This window comes from Callorhinus ursinus, unplaced genomic scaffold (genome assembly GCF_003265705.2).
Source record: "Callorhinus ursinus isolate GAN/ISIS: 27379988/994484 unplaced genomic scaffold, GSC_fseal_2.0 scaffold6, whole genome shotgun sequence".
In the NCBI taxonomy this organism is placed as follows: Eukaryota; Metazoa; Chordata; class Mammalia; order Carnivora; family Otariidae; genus Callorhinus; species Callorhinus ursinus.
Window position 1 is genome coordinate 60,443,707 of NW_027397068.1, and position 20,989 is coordinate 60,464,695.

The window sequence follows — 20,989 nt, forward strand, 5'->3', positions numbered from 1 at the left end:
CAAGCAGGTCTCTTTCTGGTGTCTAATTATGGGGAGAGCATTAAATATATCCAGCTTTTATTATTTAATCATGTTGCATCTAGAACTTAGAATACATTCATGGCCCAACCTTGAAAGTAAGTCAAAAGCAGGAAGGAACTTCCGATAACTTGGGGAGACAGGGGATGTGGCCTTTAACTGAGGAGGGCAGGCCAGGGAATCAGAGGGAGGCATTCCTAGCACTCACAGAGTGGCCTCTTGTCACCAGAGCAGGTAGGGAGAGGGTGGAAAGGAATGGAGAAGAGTAACATGCCTAAAGAGACAGCAAGATGACAGCAAAAGTTAAATATACAACTTTGCCAGGACAGATTATACATTTTATGGTTTACTTATTACAGAAAAATTGGTCCTGAAAATCAAAAAGTGGCTTTAATTGTCAACCTGTGCTTTTTTTTTGAGAGAGAGAGAGAGAGAAAGACTGCTCAGAATTTCCAACAATAATTATTCAACAACTACGATTAAAACTGCTTGCTTGTATATCAATATACTTGATAAGTATAATACCCCTTGGTTTAGCATGTTCTCATTTGTGTAAAGGATTTTTTTTTCTGTTCCTTATCCTTTATAGAAACATAAAAAAACATACTCTGAACAGCTAGAACACTAGCCCTAACTTTGATATCACTAAGGCCTGGTATCTGGTCCTATACCGTGAGGGTGTACCTCATAAAGTGTTCCATTTGCTTTTCTCTTCTCTGAAATGGGGTGGTATAAAGGAATTCTTCATTTTGAAGTTCAACCACACAGAAGGGAGGGGGTATGATTATGCCGACTGCAAATCCCAGAAAGGAATATATGTGGCTCAGAGGAAGAGCAATATCACTGTCATTCAAGAAATCTTACATTCGGGCCCCTGGGTGGCTCAGTTGGTTAAGCATCCGACTCTTGATATTTCAGCTCAGGTCATGGTCTCAGAATTACGAGATCGAGCCCCTCTGGTCTTAGGATTCTCTCTCTCCCTCACCTTCTGCCCCTCCCCACCCCCCCACCCCCACACGTGCACTCCCTCTCTCATGCTCTCAAAAACAAAAACAAAAAGAAAAGCCACTCAGAATGTTCTCAGGCAGGGAAAAGACATTCTTTATAATGCTACTTACCAGATACAAACAGGGTGGGGTTTTTTGGCATCAAATTTTTATATCAACCTTTAGCACTTAAATCCATTAAAATTTAAAAAGACTAAAAATTAAAATAAAAAACTCCATAGTCAAGAAGAAACATTGTCAAATCACTATGTTGTACACCTGAAACTAATGTGACATTGTATGTCATCTATGCTTCAATTAAAAAAAAAAAAGAGGAAGAAAGAAGAAAAAAAATCTTTCAAAAGGAAGAAAAGACAAAAAGTGATATGTCAAGGGCGCCTGGATGGCTTCTTCGGTTAAGCATCTGACTCTTGATCTCAGCTCATGTCTTGACCTTGGGGTCATAAGTTCAAGCCCCATGTTTTAAGCCCCCTACTTAAAAATAAAAATAAAATAAAATTTTAAAACTTTAAAAAAGTTATACATCAAACAATAGCACATTTAACCTGGTTAGGGGAAAATTGTGGAAAAAAAAAACACAGAAAACTCAATGCACTCAGAACTTATTGATAAAGAAGCCATATATAATCCTACCTGTTCATTTTACAGCTCTTTATCCTGTTACAGGATACTTCTTCAACGAGGTGACTAGCTATGGAAATTTACTTCTGCCAGTTGATAATCCCTTTACCAACAGTCTAGATTCTTACTCAGTTTCACTTCCAACAAAAAGAAAAAGAGGAAAATGAAAACCAAATCCAGAAATAAATCCAGGAAATTTTGACTCCACATGAAAAGAAACCAATTGCTGATGGTTTTTGCATCCCCTATTCAACCATTTCAGTGTGCTGCATGAACGTCTGTAGGCAGCACACACGTATTTAATCTGGCATATCTGTGTAATTAATTTCTTAGACATCGTCATTCTTTTCTCCCCACTTGTATTTTGTACATATAGAAAAATGACCTCAACACCCTGGTATAAATAAAAAACTTATGTTTTTAAAAGCATGTATTTACCTTTTATATTAATTTTTCATATTTAAATATTTATAAATTGTATTAAAATTTCATGTGGAAAACATTTCTAAATTACTAACCAGAATCTATTTGAGCTATGCCAAGACATAAATATTTGCTTCATAGATTTTATTAAATATTTTAAATGTTATTTTTCTATTTGAAAAACCATGAATTTGGGTTGCCTTCAATACAGCTTTAAAAGTAAATCAGCTATCAGGCAACATGGCATAACAGTGGAGAGTACGGTCTATGGTATCAGATGGCTTGATGTTGATTCTGCACAGAACATTTACAAGCTGTGTAACCTTACAAAAGGTATTAACCTCTCTGAACCTTAGTCTCCTTATCAGCAAGTAGGAACAACCACAGTAGCTCCATCAAAGAATTGTTATGAAACCCAATTCATTTTAAATTATTACTGCTACTGTTGTGTCTAGTACCAGAGTAATATCTTGATATTGCTTTCATCTTCATCCCAAAGAATCACTTGTATACTTACAGCACATGTTTGGCTAGACACTATGTACGTGAATCCATTGCTTGAGCCCTCTCAAAATTTGCAAGCACACACACGCACACACAGCCTGCAACAGAGTGGCCTATATATAACTCCCTGATATCCAATGAAGAACATCATCTATGGATGTGCTGTGCTGAAATCGAAACAAGACAAAAGGTAAAAAAGAAAAAAAAAAGCCAATTGCTGAGATATTCATTGAAGTCGCTGGGAATCCTCTATTCCACAAGACAAAGTGCAGGTCCCCTCTGGTTAATCTAGAAAGGTTTCATGGGAGAGCAATGATCATGACAGTTTAATGACAGGAGAGACACAATTGGGAGGATTTAAAAGAAGAAACTACTCTAGGCTTATGAGGCTGTTTCCTTAAAGGCTTGGCATTTGGCCTGGAATGACTGTATCATGGGAGTTTGGGACAGGTTTGTCTAACATGAGAAAAGACCCATGAACCAACAAATAGAAACTAAGGAAATGAAGTTCCAGGCTTGCCCCTGACAGGCTGTATGTACAACTTTAGAATTCTGGACAACATAACCAGTGACAACGCACTACAAGGCTTCGAGGGAAGAGAGGAAAGGGTGTTCTAGGAAGAACGTTGAGAGGCTTAGAGATGGGAGGAGAAAACAACGTAAACTGCAAGGAGGACAATGATTCGAGTGTTAACAGGTGGAGGCAGGGAGTCCAGGAGGACAGTGACACTGATCAAGATACAAAATTAAAAAGTATCTGGGACAGAAGTGTTCGCCAATGGGCATGAGAAAAAGGTGAAACAGGCCTAAGGGGGAAGCACGAGACGAAATGGAATTTGGTTTAGCAATAAAGTACGTGAACAGAATGAAGATGACAGAGGAAGTGAAAATGACACAAGTTTGAGGCTTGAAAGGGGAGGGCACTGCTGCTCGGATGGACGGTGGGGCGGGACATAGGGTTTGCGGGGGGCACGGGGGGGACGGACACGGCACTGCTCTTCAATCTTCAACTGACATGTCATCTCCATCCCAAGCTGCCCAGTGTTCAGGGTAACATAAACCAAGAGGAAGAGCAGGTAAAAGGAAAATCACACGTGTACTTCAAAGCTCTTGCTTTCTTGTGAGGTCAGCACTGGCTTTCGTAACCTTTTGCTGCTTCTCTCCTCTCCCTGACCTGTGTCACGACCGGTGGCTGGACACTGGCGGTGTTGTTCCCGAGCGCAGGGGGCAGGACTCAGACCGTCTCCGAGTCCTGTGTCCACACACGGTGAGGCCTGCATGCGCACGCACACACACCTTCCAAAGCTGGAAGAAGTATCAGAACTCAACCATTTCATTTAAGGCCCTTTTCACGTTATTTTCTTTTGTAAAGTGACTTTGCTTTCCGAACTTACTCACAGGAAAAAGAATCTCTTTGTTAACCCCTTGCACTTGTTTCACACGTATCCCTTCCCAAGCAGTTCAAGATCTTGCTAAATGAGAGGAAGTATTCGTTTTGCCTCCTGAGTTGGTCATCCTCTTTTCCAGAAAAGAACATAATCAACACATTTTTAAACAACAGACGGCACAGAAGAACTGCTTCTTTGCAGGCCCATTTAAGTTTAATGCATTTTGAGAGAGCCATACAAAGCTGAAGAAGTAGATAGGAGTATGCCACAGAGAAAACAGCAAAACAAAACGAGTTACTGGCAGAACGAGCATCTGAGGGCCAGCTCCCCTCATGAGCTAAGTACCTCCACTTTGGGATAGACGACAAGTCTCTAATTAACATAAATATCTAATTGCTTTAACTGAACAGGCAGCAAATTATGTCAAAGGGAAGAAATTAAACAGCAGGGGAAATAGGGAGAAAACAACTCAGGAGATTATTTATTTGAGAAATATGATCATATTCACAAGTATCCTTCTCTTTAATGTACTTGGCTGAGACATCCTCACAGCAAACAGCTCTTGTTTTATGACACAGTCAAAGCAATCAAGGTCTTCCAACGGGAGGGCAGCGGTGGTATTTAGCCAGAAGACTGAGTAGTAAAATCCGGGCATGTCTAATACACTTGCCTCGAGTAGTGCTCTGAGTCAATTTTATTTGATCTGACTCCACACTTGGCTCAAAGGTAAAACAATAAATGGATAGACAAGCAGGATTTGACCAGTCAATATACCTCATCTAACAATAGTCCAAGAATTGTCAGTCAATAAGCCAAAACTGGTTTCAAGAATGATCAAATTCAAATTTGTTTCACCGACACCAGATTGGATTTTTGTCAGGCATGTTTTAAAGTGAAATCTTCATCAAGAATCTGAATAAAAATCTTACATGGCAAGCACATGGAGAAAATAACTTCCACCCGATCAAGCCAGTTATATGAGCTCTACCTGATTTCAGGGGCTGACTCCTGTGGCAGAGGTGGCCATTTCTTCTCTCCTGCCGGCGATGACCCTCCTTGTCCCTTATGGAGAAGCTACCCTCAGCTCACTCCATGTGGCCCCAGACAAGTTATTGAATTTTTCCCTACACACATAATGTGAAACCCTCTGCCAAGCTACAGAATGTTCACATTTATTTAGGCTATACATTTTCTTTGCCCTGTCTTCTCCAACATCACTGGGAAGTGGCAAAAGCTGTGTATTCAGTTTTCTCTTTGAGCATCACAGGACTTTTGTACCTTCCTCCCATCCTTTGGTTGCCTTGGTAAATGTTAATTTGTAGCTTTTAATGTTCAAGGAAAAAGAGGACATTGAAAGTTGGCCTAAATCAATCATTTGAAGCACAGATTTTTAACTATGAAAAGGATCTCAGAAGTCATATGATCAAATCTTCCATACAGTAACCAATCCTCTTTAAAACATTTTTGGAGGGAAATTTTTCAACTTCTGGTTTAAACTAATTTAGTGATGGGAAGCTCATTATCTCACAAAGCAATCTGTTTTGACATCTTCCAATTCTATTTAGAAAGTCCTTCCTCAAAGGAAGTGGAAAGCTACCACCCTATAACTCTTGACCATGGACCTTACTTCTGCTCTCTGGAGCAGCAAGTGCAAGGTAATTAGTTGCCTTATTTATATAACCAATCCCTCAAACATTTAAAAAGTGTCATTTCTTTACATAGTCTCCTTTTCTCCAAGGGAATCTTCCTAAGCTCCCTTCCATATATTTTGACAATCACACCCACTGAACAAAGCCACCGTGATTGCTAAATGAGTGAAGTCCCGCACAAACCTGGAAGACAGTAGGCATTTGTATGATTGTTCAAAAGGTGGAAATGCTAGTACAAAAAGATCTCAGAGCCTTTTCTCCACCTCCTTTTTGGAAAATCGTCTAACCTGAAATGTCAATATCCCACTTAAACTTGACAAAACTGAACATAATCCTTCAACTGATTAGTGGTCAGAGTTTTGCAATTTTTGTGGTCAGGAGCTGAGCATTCCTTGTTCGCATATTTTTGTGTATAATGCATCAGCCTGTCGTTCTCCTAGCCTTCTCAGCAGCAAAAGCAAATGGCTGGCTCATTTAAATACCCTAGATTGTTTTCACTTGAACTACTACTAATCCAGGTTTCCGCCTTGTGTGTTTTTGCAGAATATCCTATCAGTAACATTTCTACCATAAGCTGTGGGAAGATTGACTCCTGACTAAAATGTGGATTTAGTTTATTTCTGTCATTAAAAATGACAATCAAAAATTATACGTCATAGGTCAAAAGGTCCTTCTTTGTGATCTCAAAGAAAAGAGACCACTGAGAGAGAAGATATATTCTGTACTAACCACAAGTATTTTTGTGAAAGTAATACTTGGGAGAAAGAAAATCGGCAAATGCTTCAAACTAAACAAGGACATTTGCTTAGGACATTTCAAAATTATCTTGCAGACGAAACATGTTTTATATCATTTGTTATTCCTTATGCATATCCAGGACTATGTAGATATCTAAACAATAAAACAGATTTTCTTTGCACACAGCTTCAATCCCTGCTTGTCAGGGGCTATATGCAGGGTTCCTTTATCGATTCGTTTTGTATATGTAATGATCCAGTATCTTCCAAAAAGTGTCAACTCCATTTTCTAATCATCAGCTTAATATACTGAAAATATTTAGGGTGGCCATGTGGCTCAGTCTGTGTCTGACTCGATCTCAACTCAGGTCTTGATCTCAAGGTCATGAGGTCAAAGTCCCATGTTGGGCTCCTCACTGGGCCTACTTGGAAAAAAAAAAAAAAAAAAACACCTCACTGGGTGTTATATATAAGTGATGAATCACTAAATTCTACTCCTGAAACTGATATTACACAGTACATGTTAACTAACTGGAATTCAAATAAAAACTTGAAACTAATTAATTAAAAATACTCAAAACTTTTCTGTGTACCTAAATATAAATCTTTTTAAGATTTATATGAGTTAACAAATTTTGCTTATCCTTGGAGAAAATAATATACTATAAATTGGCAAAAAATTAAAACTTGGTGCTAACTTTAAAAGGGAATACTGATAATGTATTGACACTGACTACGAAGTCTGCAATTTTCTCTGGATGAGAGAATTCCACTTCTCAGACACCTAAAATATAACAGGTCTTTAAGTTTACCTAGTCTTTTAGTTGTGGGCTTTATGTATGACTTTCTGAGGACCGCAGATGTTTATATGCTCAACAGTATATATGCAGGGCGAACAAGTGGTCACGACAGATTATTTACTCCACTGACTATAAGAGAAATTACAGAGACTAGACAAATTGTTGGATTAGTTAGAAAAAGAAAAGGAAAACACATTCCTCCATCTGTAAAATTCTAGATGTGCAGGAAACTTAGGACGATGACCTAAATTCTAGTTCATTCTTGCTGAGTCATGAGAATGCATCTATCAATCAAATTAACACGTAAGTATGGAGACATTCTGTAGGTTTGAGAAAATGCTCTGACATCTGTGTCCATGAGGTGAAGGATAAAGGACTATACTATTTTCAGAATATCTTCATTTCCAAAAGTTAGAATTTTACCCTGAAACATTTATGACATTTCACCTTTTTTTGACATTTATACCAACAGTATTCATGTCAGCCTCTCTGTGGTGCAAGTGCTTCAACATGGCATTATTTCTTATATAAAATATCACTTTGATATTGCAAAATATACATATATCCACACCCACAGATAGAAACAAAGGGTTGGAGAGAATACGACAAAATGTTAATAGTGTTTGTCTCTTGGTTATTTCTTTGATTTTTTAAATTTTTATTATTAAAATATAGTTGACATACAATGTTATATTAGTTTCAGGGGCACAACATAGTGACTTGACAATTCTATCCATTATGCAATGCTCACCACAATAAACATAGTTACCATCTGTCACCATTCAACATGATCACAATGTTATTGACTATATTGCTTAGGTTGTACTTTCCATCCTCATGACTTATTTATTTTATGACTGGAACCCCCCCTTACCTATTTTACCCATCGCCCATCCCCCCTTCTTTTTTTTAAGTTTTTATTTAAATTCCAGTTAATTAACATACAGTGAAATATTAGTTTCAGAGATCACCCCTCCCTTCTGGCAACCATCAGTTTGTTCTATTTATGAGTCTGTTTCTGTTGCTTTGTTCATTTGTTTTGGGTTCTTTAGATTCCATATATAAGTGAAATCATATGGTATGTGCCTTTCTCTGACTTATTTCACTTAACATTATATCCTCTGGGTCCGTCCATGTTGTCATAAATGGTAAGATCTCATTCTTTTTTTCTGGTTGAGTAATATTCCAATCTGTATGTATACCACATCTTCTTCATCCATACATCCATCGATGGACACTTAGGTCACTTTTATATCTTGGCTATTGAAAATAAGGCTGCAGTAAACACAGGGGTGCATATATCTTTTTGAATTAGTGTTTTTGGTTTCTTTGGGTAAATACCCAGTCATGGCATTACTGGATCATATGGCATTTCTATTTTTAGTTTTTTGAGGAACCTCCATACTGTTTTCCATGGTGACTGCACCAATTTATATTCCCACCAAGAGTACACAAATGTTCCCTTTTCTCCACATCCTTTTTTTTTTTTTTTAAAGATTTTATTTATTTATTTGAGAAGGAGAGAATGAGAGATAGAGAGCATGAGAGGGAAGAGGGTCAGAGGGAGAGGCAGACTCCCTGCTGAGCAGGGAGCCCGATGCGGGACTCGATCCCGGGACTCCAGGATCATGACCTGAGCCGAAGGCAGTCGCTTAACCAACTGAGCCACCCAGGCGCCCTTTTCTCCACATCCTTGACAACACTTGTTATTTCTTGTCATTTTGATTTTAGCCGTTCTGACTGGTGTGAAACAACATCGCATTGTAGTTTTGATTTGCATTTCCCTGATGATTAGTGATGTTAAGCATCTTTTCATGTGTCTTTTGGCCATTTGTATGTCTTCTTTGAAAGAATGTCTACTCAGGTTGTCTGCCCACTTTTTAAAATTGGTTGTTCAGTTTTTTAGTGTTGAGTTATATAAGCTCTCTATATATTTGGGATGTTAACCCCTTATCAGATATATCATTTGCAAATTATTCTCTCCCAGTCAGTAGGTTGCCTTTTCATTTGTTGGTGGTTTTCTTTGCTGTGAAAAAGCTTTTTATTTTGTTGTAATCCCAACAGTTTATTTTTGCTTTTCTCTTGCCTGAGGAGACATCCAGAAAAATGTTCCTATGGCGGATGTCAAAGAAATTACTGCCTATGCTTTCTTTTAGGAGTTTTATGGTTTCATGTTTAGGTCTTTAATCACCTTTGAGTTTATTATTTTGTATGGTGTTAGAAAGTGGTTCAGTTTCATTCTTCACACATAGCTGTCCAGTTTTCCCAATACAATTTATTTGTAAAGACTGTTTTCCCCCCTTGTATATTCTTACCTTTGTCATAGATTAACTGACCATATAAACATGGGTTTGTTTCTGGGGTCTCTATACTATTCATTGACCTATGTGCCTATTTTTGTGCCATTATCATAATATTTTGATTACAACAGCTTTGCATATATCTTAATATCCGCGATTGTGATCCCTCTAGCTGTGTTCTTCTTTCTCAAGACTTCTTTGGCTATATGGGGTCTTTTGTGGTTCCATACAAATTTTAGGATTATTTGTTCTAGTTCTGTGAAAAATACTATCGGTATTTTGAGAGAAACTGTACTGAATCTATAGATTGCATGGCAACAATTTTATTTGTGTATTGATTTGTACCTTTCCCCTAAAGGAATTAAATATGACATTTCATAATGGATCAAACAATACAGCAAAATGAAAATAAAATTTGAAATAAGAAAATGAGGCAATGGGGTAAACATGGGTAGAAATACAAGGCAGGCCCAGGAGTAAAGTTAGTTCAAAAACTTATACTACATAATCCTAATTGTTACTGAGAAAAGGAAAACCTAATTATTAGTAAGCTTCACAGTTGCATAAAGTATTGTTTTTTATTGCTCAGGAAAATAACAACTGTGCTTAATTCCTTGACCAGAAGGAAATTTCTTCTGTGAGCTCACTCACTGGGAGAATACTGTGCAATGTAATACAAGCAACAATATTCTTAGTGCATATAGTAATGCATTTCCTAAGAATGTTCTTTTCGGAAGGCCATCAGTATTAGCCTATGATGGCAAACCAAGAGGAACTGAATACACGCAACTGTCAGCCAGAGATTGGGTTGAAAATGCAATAGAGTATTTTATGGCTTTCGGAGGTTGATATATGATATTTGTTGTGATTTAATATCATTAAATACTAGTAGTATATAGACAAATAGTTATTAAAATGCTTAACACACAAAAAAAGAACAAAAGCAAGCCTTTGATAGTATTTTCATTAAATAAAGTACCCCAATCATTAACTTGCATTTTAAAAAAGTTTTCATGAAATGTATTCCTCACATTTCTCTTAGATAAAATATAAATTAGATCTGGGCACAAGATCCAAAGAAGTATTTGGCTTAAATAATATGAGTGTATGCAAAAGCCTATGTTGTTCAGCACTACTTACAAGTCCTCCCTAAAGATGTTATAGTGCAGTGTGTTAAATGCTTCAAGAGCAGCCAACATGGGGTCCTATGAAAATGCCTGGGAGGAGCAAACTTGAAGACTCATGAAGATATCTCAGAGAGGGTCACCTTGGAGACGCATAGGTGGAGTTGAAATGCTGGCCAGACACAGATGGGGGGAAAGAGGATGCCAAGCAGAGGATAAAGTATGTGCAAAAACTAGAGGGTAGGAAGGTCATAGAGCATTTAAGTAATTTGCTATCACTGAAGAATATTCATGGGGGATTTAGGAATGACAAGAGAGACTGGAGGGAAAGGAGTGGTCTAGATCATAAAGTGCCTTGTATTTCACAATAAGAACTCTTCTACTTTTTCCCAAGAATAATGAGGAGCCATTGAGAAGTGTTGAGCAAGGAAGAGATAGTATCATAGTGGAGTTTTAGAATGGTTTCTCTGGTGGCAATGTAAAGAATGGCCCAGAAATGGGGAAGAATAGCAACAGAAAGATAAGTCAGGATCCTTTAATAAACTGTCAGAGTTAATAGGAATGAACACATTTAAGAGGTATGTAGGAGGTATAATTGAGAGAACTTGAGTGATTAGAAGGGGTTGGGGATGGGAAGGAGGTGGCAAAAATGACATTCAGTTTTCTGATTTGAGCAGCTGGGGAGAAGGTGCTGCCACGTCTGCCCAACAACAATAACAAAAATATGAGAGATTTAGCAAAAGAAAGAAAACTTCAGTTTGTGGCATACTGACTGGGAGATGTCCAAATAAAAATGTTTAGAAAAGAATTTTGATATATAGCCCTAGCCCTCAAGAAGAGCTTTAGAATTGAGATTGAGATTTGGGTGTCACTATGGTATAGATGATGACTGAGAAAATTCTGATTTAAAATGGCAAACACACTATTCCTCCTGACATCTGAATGGAAATTACAATGTAAAATTTGAAGACAGAAATCCACCTGCAACAATGAAGAGAAAGGTAAGAAGGATTACCCAGCAGATAAGATATTTTAGCATGAAAGAAAGCTTTTGGAAGTGTACTAATGGATGAACTAACTAAAGGAAAGAAGGCTGTGGCTAATGAGGGGATGCAGAACCCCGGGAGCGGTGGATAATAATATGCTCAGAGTGACTGGGCTTTAAGTTCTCAATTATAATGGAAGTTGGGAGACATAAGAAATCAAAAATGGGATGGTGTGGTAATTTTAAGTGGGGCAATGAAGAGTATGTCCTCACAAACATTTTCTTTGTCATCCCTAACAGACTTTCTTTTAAAGCTAACAACAGAAAAGAGAAAGTATAACAAAAACATCCCATAATTATCATTGTAATAATGTCAACGTGAAGGAAGGTAAAGACCAGTGGCTATAAGTCAATGTCAAAGTTCTTTCCTTGTAAGAGAAAAGAAATAATTAAAATCAGAAATAAAAACAAGACAGGAGAAAAACAGAAAAAGCAAAAACAATTTTTAAATAACAACTAAGCAAAGAGAAATAAGCTCAAGTACATCAGTAATCACAATAAACAGAAATGGCCTAAGTCCCTAGAAACTGGGAGGTACTGGGTAGATATAAGCTTTGTTTGAATACCATTCTGTAAGAAATAGGAGATGCTTACCTTGTTTGTCCACAATGGGTACAAAATCTTCACTGAAATTGTCTGGACCATAAATCCACTTTTGGATCTGTCATTTAACTTTAAAAGAAGGCAACAGTAGGATTTCTATTGAACGAAAATATATTTCATTTTCTTCAACAACCATATAAAGCAAACTAAATTGCATTCAGTGAATTCTGAGTTTTCTCTCACTGAGAACTGATAAAAGCATTGATAGGTGTGACAATGACAATTATCTACTCTTTTCTGTTCAAGGTCAGGTTATCTATTCTTTCACCATCCATTTTCTTCTGAATTTCTCCTTTGTAATCCATACCATTCCAACACTATGCCAGATCATTTAATACTAATCGTTTACAATTCAGGTTTTAAATGACAGCAATCCTATTCACTGAACGCTAAGTATTATTTCCTGTAGTAATATTGGCATAATGCTTGATACAATTACAGTATAGGAATTCATCCTTTTATTTGAATAGCCCCACATTTTCTGTCTGCCTTGGACTACTCTTTCGGCTGTCTGCAATTTATTCTTGGGTTTCTGTCCTTTGGTCTAATGATAACTTCTAGATTGTATTAAGTGTAAAGTCTTTTCCCCATGGACAGATTCCTGGAAATCCTATCAGATCCTCTAGCTACAGTAGCCCAATGTTTAACTGTTTACTCCATTCCTACTATAATGTATATTTCATATGAACACTAAATTAATGCTGAGGAATCAAAGATAAACAAACAAAAATGATTAAGAGGACATCTTTTAAAGGTGATAAAAGAGCTCCTTGGTACAAGATCAATGATATGAAATATACAAATACATTTTTACCACACTCTGAATGACCTTACATGAGAAAAAACAGCTAATTATTCAACCAAAAAATGTTTTGAATGTCAGTTGTACTGGATTTTTTCTTTTTAAAGATTTTATTTATTCATTTGAGACACAGAGAAACAGAGAGAGAGAGAGAGCGCATGAACAGGGGGAGAGGGAGAAGCAGGCTCCCCACTGAGCCAGGAGCCCAACGTGGGGTTCGATCCCAGCACCCTGGGATCATGACCTGAGCCGAAGGCAGACGCTTAACCATCTGAGCCACCCAGGCGCCCCATGGATTTCTGAATGTAAGTTTTACTAGGTAAGAACTTGTTCTGAGTTTATGATGTAAGTATACAACTGGAAACACTGAACATTGTCATAGCAATCATCTTAAGTTTCTCTCATTTAAATTTCTGCTTGAGAATTCTACTTTTAAATGTGAAAACCCAATTCATATGCTCAGGGGATAAGTATTCCAACACCTGGCTCGATCCCAGGACCCCGAGATCATGACAGAACCAAAGTCAGACACGCTTAACCAACTGAGCCCCCCAGGCGCACCCCCACCTTTTTTTAAAGATTTTACTTATTTACAGCTGCTCCTTTTTCCTGCTGTAATCTAATCCCAAAGGGAAGTCAGTGGCTACAGAGCATGCCCCTGTCTCTTGGGAACGTAACCTTGACTCACCCTGTTCCTACGGTCACACCTTCCTTCTCGATCTCCCAAGACTGTCTTTGTGAAAGGGAACCCCTGCCTTTTCTCCCTTTAGAAATTTCACTGCCCTTTGCTTTTTCTCATTTTAGACATTTTTTCTCCACTTACTCCAATTTCCATTAATCCTTGCACCAATTCTTCCCCACTCCCAGTACTGGCTGTTCTCGCTTATGAATTGTGCTGGGACCCCTCAGTAAATCTGAATAAATCCCCTGACCTGTCTTCCTCACTTCTCCTTTCCCTCTGGGCCTCAAGTAAAACTCTTGCTACAGGGATTGTTGTTTGGTGTCTCTGGGGCTCAGTTTGCTCCCTGTACAATAAAGGAATTAACCAGGTTATCTGCAAAGATCCTCAGTTGTAACTTTTGAACACACTGACTCGGTGTTTTTCCTGTGTGACAAGTTCTTCCTTCCATCTAACTCGTCTTCAGAGCCTGCCTTTCATTACTCTCTTATTACCAAGGTCCCAAGCACATTTTCTCATTTTTTTTTTAAGATTTTATTTATTCATTTGAGACAGAGAGACAGAGAGAGCACAAGCAGAGGAGAGGCAGAGGGAGAGGGAGAAGCAGACTCTCCACTGAGCCGGGAGCCCGACTCGGGGCTCAATCCCCGGACCCTGATATCAGGACCCGAGCCAAAGGCAGATGCTTAACCATCTGAGCCACCCAGGTGCCCCTCATCATTATTTCTTAGGCAAAGCCAAATGGCTTTCACCCACACCTTAAGTTGATCAAAAGAATGTGTTTATTTTTCTAGATATTTCCTAACGTTGCACACAAAATATTTGAGGGGCCATGATTCAAGTTTAAAGAAACAAACTTATTTGAACATTTCTTATCCATGAGTGAGATTTCATGATTTCCTTTAAGAAATCTATGACCGGAAAGTTTTGTTAATGCCAGTGACAAGCAGCTAATGGCATCATTTCTGCTTTGATTTTCTGTGACACACTTTTGAGGTTTTCATCCTCACTTCTTTGCGGGGGCCCTCACCTTTGTCTTCCTTTTGCCCTGTAACTGCCATTTTTCATCAGCGATTAAGAAAATAAGAGCACAAGGAAAAACAATTTAGCTCAGCTGACTGTTTTTTCAAGGAAATTTTTTAGATTTCAGACTAATAAAAAAAGTTTTAATCCTATAATCAGAGGTCATTTTTAATGCTTTTATTCAGCAAAATTCCAGGTAATTTTGAAATACAATGGCCATCCATTTATTGAGGACAAGAGAGGTTATTCCAAAACATTCTTTAATAGCCCTAAACTGATTTTTCCTATCAGAAGAAAAAGGAAAATCCACCCGGAAAGGTCTTTCTATAGTGGAGGTTACATAGCTGAACTTCTTAGGCATTAAACTAATTCACACACACACACACACACACACACACACACACACACATAATTGGTTAGAAATATTCCATTTCAGGATTAAGTTTTACACAACACATTATGACCATAAATGGGTTACTTGGATATAATAGTTATCTCTACTTATTTTTAGCAAGGGAGCTAGATTTCATAATATTCAAACCTGGCTTATAAATTTAACTTGGTAAACTTGCAGGAGAAATGCGAGCTGTTTAGCATTCTCTGATAAATCAAAAGCCATCCCCCCGAGTCCCACAGTACAGACATGTCTGCCTCCTCTAAACTCCAGTGGAACTTAACTTGTGTCATCCTTATCCGCCATACTTCCTAATTCACAGTCTCTTGTATCTATCAATAAATAATTACGAAGAAAAAAAGGAGCAGAAAAATAAGCAGGCATTGCAGTTTAATCGAAAAAGCAGGGGTGTTGAATTAGACAAACCTAGCTTTGTATCTCATTTCATCTATTTCTTCACCGTGTGATCCTGGGCAGTCGACTGAACTATCTGAGCCTTCGTTTTCTCAGCTATATATCAGAGGTAATGAACTGCCCTCGTAGGGTACTGTGAAGGTTCAATTAAAGTTGAAAAGCACCTGGCACATACAAGGCACTTCTCCGATAAAAGGTACTTCTCCTTCCCCTATTCTGGTATATCATGCATAGATCAATCCTGTGGCATGGCTGATTGAACACCGAGCTGTTTCTGGGCTTGTGAGCTTTTTGAAGGCAGAGTCTTGTTCATCTTTGTATTTCCTATGGAACCTAGGGTAGTGAGCTACATATTCTGGAGGCGCAATAACTGTGTACTGTTTTAAACTGAGGGCTGAAACAGGACCACTCCTAAGCTGTGTAACAATTATCTACGGATTGGGGCTCTTCTGGTACGGTGAGCTATGGCTCAGGCCTCTTGGGGGTGAGACAGCCCACCGTGTTTTAAATTAGGTTGCACAAAATAGAGCTACTTTCCTAAATTCCTTGGCAACTAATCAGAAGGCTATTCCATTTCTCACTGTAGAAACTGTTGCAAAAAAATTGACCTTACTCTGAGAGAGAGAAACAGAATCCACTACACTGTGCTAGAAAATCAACAAGTTGTGTTGAAAGCACTGAGTCACATAAGCGTGGGTTTTAAACACCAGCTGGTCCCTGACTAGCCATGAGACCTTGGGCAAGCTGTCTATGCTTGTTGAGCCTCAATTAAACCAAAGGAAGAGACAATAACTCCACTGTGGTTGTCACACAGGGTTGTGGGTACAGAAGGTCATGCCCTGGAACCAACTGAAACACTGGGGAAGCAGGATGCCAACACCAAGTCTAGAAAGCCATCACTTCTCAGTCATGGGAGCTCCTCCTCTGGCATGGTCCACGCTTCTACCCATATTCCCTTCTTTGGCAACTGGCCAGCTCTCCTTGTATCATTTCAGTTCAATTGAGCAGAAAAGCTGTGCATGTGTGTGTGCACGCATCAACACGCGAGTGGTCACATCTACGGATCCAACTTTTGTTCCACAGGTCACATTACGATGCCACGAGAAGGTGCGGTCGTTAAGCCGCGATAAAGCAAATGCACACTTTCCTTTTCCATCCGATGCTAGAACGCTGCACAGTCCAATTTGCTTGTGGCTTTTTCTCACGTGTCAGTCTGTCACAGCTTCCTCTGTAAAAATACTTCAAAGAAAATACAACTCAACCAAAGCATTAACAGAAAGTCAGCCCCAGACGAAAGGGGGCAGGCTGCAGGCAAAGCCAAGTGACCGGTCTTTTCAGTTCTGGTGGAATCTTTGTTTCTAGGTCATTCTACTAACATCACCTAAGGAAACTGGATTCCTAAGGAAATTGGGAGGTTGGGGAGGCAGATGGGCCACCTACACACCACATATGGAAGAACGAACCTTCCCAAATTTCTGAAAAAAGTCTTCTTCTGCCCGGGCCAAGGCGTCTTCGTCAATGTACACAGCTGGCCTTCTGGCCATGAGGAAGTACTGCACCTTCCTCAGATTCCAGCCCATCACGTACTGGAGCCAGCCGCAGACGGCCGCAGTGGACCTGCCGACCCCGGCGTTGCAGTGAACGTACACGGTGTGTCCATTCTCGAGCAGCGCATGCAGGAGACAGACCGCCTGGGGCAGCATCTGCACTCGGCCTGGGATTGAGAAAGCACAGACACATGAATAGTGAAAGCCCAATATCGCACCCAGGACAACTCCTCAGTGCCCGATGAGGTCAGCGCAGCAGGGGGAGCAGGGATAGGAGAGCTTGCTCCATTCCTTTGTTTTGACGGAAAAGGTGAGACAATAATAAAGTAGAAAGAACACTCCACAGGCAGTGGGTCAGCTCTGAACCTTCCCTGGCTTTTGCTTTGAGGGACTTCTGCATCAGGGCACATTTCCTTTCAAAGAAAAGTTAACTGTTCCCTATGGTCAGAAGAATGGATTTTTACATCCATTAGAAAGGCTTGCTCAGATTTGGCAGAGATTTACAGGATTTCACCCTGACTTTCTTTAATCCAAACAGATCTTCAAGATCAATGCAAAACACAGAATTAGTCCATATTGGTTAAAGGAGTCAATCTTATTCACTCAACATATGCCAATTTTCATTTGGCCAATGGGATGGTGAACATTAATTGACACACATGTGATCATTCATTTATTCCTTCATGATACAGTGAGTGTTGAAATGATTCCATTTCTCCTTTACTGGTCAATTGTGATTATGGTTATTATTACCTCATGACTACTATTTTGATTATTAGGTGATCAAATGTCTCACTTATACCCTGATAGGATATGTAATGCTCTGCTCAGCCCTGCCAGACTCCTGTCTCATGAGGCAGAGATCCTCCTAAAGCCATCAAATGCCAAGATGCCTGGAATTTCTTCTGCACACAGGTTCTCAGAGCAAAGACAGTTAGTGGATTTGGTGGAGGGTGGGGACGATGGTCAAATTACTTCAAAGGGGATGAAAGAGGAAAACTGTAGAGAGTCCTGGATTATGCACCCATGACTTGACATTCACTAGCTACTCTGTGCTCTCGACCACACAGGGGCACAATGGCACTTCACATTGCCATCCCACTGGATGACAGGAGAGGTGGGGAAAACTCCCCCCTCAAATGATTTTACTGCAGATCCTGAGGCCTAGAATTCCATGGTGGAATGGAGCCAGGAGGTCATGAGAGCCACTCACGGAAGTTGAGACTTCCCTCTTTAAATATCCTCTTCTAAAATGCCAAGTGCCTCTTAAGGGCTCACACAACACACGGCAATCAGGCGTCAGCACCTTAGAAGGACAGACGTTACAAGGCCCCATCGTGGTTTGAAGGCCCTCTCAGTTACCACTCCATCCGGGGTGGGTCTACCTTAGCTTCAGGTTCACCCTGCTCTGACTTAGGAGCAGAAAATCTACATGGGAAGCCAAGATAAGATTCTAATTTTGCTGCCAGTGCTCTATCCATCCGTCTTACCAAGGCATCTCAAGCTACAGGTCCCACACGGCAGTGTAGAGACATTTTTAATTGGAATGCCTTTAGTCAGGACACACTTGGCAATTCCTCAGGCTCCATCTCTCCCTGCTGCCTATCACCCTACGTTCACGTTCCCTGCCTGATCTCTGAGGGCAGCTAAGGGGAGCCCCACTAGCTCCCCTGTGCCACTTGATTTCTCAGAGTCTAAACTCAGCCATAAACTACCATTGATTTGCTCTTCCTCACTAGGTTTCAGGGTACTCTGAGGGTAGGGCTAGATGGGCATGCCACACAGTCAGTTGCTCATGGCACTCCCTCAGCGGCAGTAAAATATCACCAGAAATGGAACGAAGTGTAGACGGTCCTATGCACTAGAGAGACGTCTCACTGTCTGTCCCAGGGAGAGTCCCGTGTAGTTGATGCACCATTTGAGCTGGGAGATCAGAGGAGGCAAAACTTTCAAAGTATGTTGGCAATCCTGCCAATACGGATGAGGCCTGCCCATGTGCAAGGCTGTTGTTCTGCTGAAGGGGTGTTAGAGGTGTAGCCCCACTAACACCGGCTGGGAAGGGAACGACCACCAATCAACCTGGGCAGCCAGGTTATTCCTGCCATGGCTGGCATAACTGGCCAAGTTCGCTGTGACAGATGCCTCTCCTCCTACCATGTACATTTCCAGGACATGAGCAGGAAAAAACATTTTTTATTGAAATATAGTGGACATACAATGATAGTGTCAGGCGTACGACACAGTGATCCGACAATTCTATACTGTACGCTCCGCCCAGCCCAGTAAGGGTAGTTACCATCTGTCACCGTACAACGTTAGTACAAGGTTACGGACTCTACTCCCTGTGCTATACTTTTTATCTCCGAGAAGTATTTTTAACATGGGGTTTCACTAAATGCCCAGTGTACAAACAGACCACAGTGGGCCATGTGCAGTAGGAGCTTCTGGAAGCAGAGTCCCAGCCCCCGGGGCTCTGCTTCTGCAGCCTCAGTGTCACCGACCTGCCCAAACCAGGGTTCACATGGACCCATCAGGATCCCTTCCCCCCTACCTGCTCTCTGGCCAGAGATTCCCTGAGGAAGGGTCTGCATCAAATGGCCCAAATGATGCACTATCTCTCCCTTTCCTTTTTATCTGTAAAAGATTCTTCAAGAGGCATGCACACAGTTTAGAAGTTGAAAAGTTTGAAAAGGGGTGTGAGCTTGGAATTCTGTGACCTCAACCATGCGATCCTGGAAGGTAAGTGACAGCTGCCTCTGGGAAGTTCCAGAAGGCTCCCAGTTTAAACACAGATTTCACCCCTCAGTGGCCAAGAATCACTTGGCCACCCCCTTAAGAACTGTCAACAAATACTTCAATAACATAAAAAGGATGCCGGACAAGGACAGGGTCCAGGATCAGCCTGACCGCCACTGGAGCTCTTGCTTATTTTGATTTCTAGGGACTACAAATTACTTTGCTTTGATTGGTGACAGCTCACATTTACTGAGTCTTTTCTACCTGCCAAGTGCTGTTCTAAGCACCGTGCAGGTAATAGTTCATTTGCAATCACCTTTTAACAACTATGAGGTTGGTACTGTTTTTATCCTCAGTTTATATCTGAGGGAACTGAGGCAAGGATATCTGCCCAAGGTTATTCCCCTAGGGCCACTGAAACCCAGCCGGCCCAACTCCAAAGCCTCTGGCCTTAACCACTACACTAATGCCCTTCCCGAACCTGCCTGGCCAGGGGCACCTGCTGGCCGCCATGCTCTCAATATGAGTTCTTAGTCAGTCTCCACCCCCCACCTACCCCGTCACACTGATGCTCTCAGACCAGGTGAGAGCAACATCTTCCCTGGGGGTTAAGCCCCTTTGCCCTGCCCCAGAGGGGCTCTCTGTGCCCAGTAGGCCACATGCCTCTGCTAGAAAACCCATTCTAGAGAGCCTGAGCTAATACACAACCCACCAAGGAATAAAAAGAGGGTACCCAGAATCAGAGCTTGCACAGTGTCAACAAGAGCCCCTAATTTTTTATGTTTCATTTATTTAGGCTCCATTTAGAATTTAATTAGATGAAAAGTTTCCATTCATAAAAATGATAATACCTAAAGGCAAGACCGAAATCCAGAATTTCTATATAAAATATTCCAAATTTTAACTGTTGACAGCTAAGTTGAAAATTTTCAAACCTGTGCAGGTCTAACAAAACATTTCATGGGGGCAGAGCAAGATGGAGGAGGAGTAGGAGACCTGGATTTCGTCTGGTCTCAGGAATTCAGCTGAATAGGGATCAAACCATTCTGAACACCTACGAACTCAACAGGAGATCGAAGAAAAGAATAGCAACAACACTCTGAATAGAAAAGCGACCACTTTCTGGAAGGTAGGACATACGGAGAAGTGAATCCGAGGCGATATTCGGGAGGATA

General features: G+C 40.3%; 1 protein-coding gene across 7 annotated transcripts in view; it reads right to left on the reverse strand.

Annotated features, from left to right (window-relative positions):
• Positions 1 to 8,829: 8,829 nt before the first annotated feature.
• The window catches only part of EPM2A (EPM2A glucan phosphatase, laforin), a 144,123-nt gene continuing 131,963 nt past the window's right edge, over positions 8,830 to 20,989 (reverse strand). For all 7 annotated transcript variants that reach the window (XM_073894048.1, XM_025866281.2, XM_025866280.2 and 4 more), the window contains one exon: positions 8,830 to 17,245. In XM_073894048.1, coding sequence (XP_073750149.1) covers positions 16,968 to 17,245 — 278 coding nt within the window. In that variant the 3' untranslated portion in view covers positions 8,830 to 16,967. The remainder of the gene's footprint in view (positions 17,246 to 20,989) is intronic.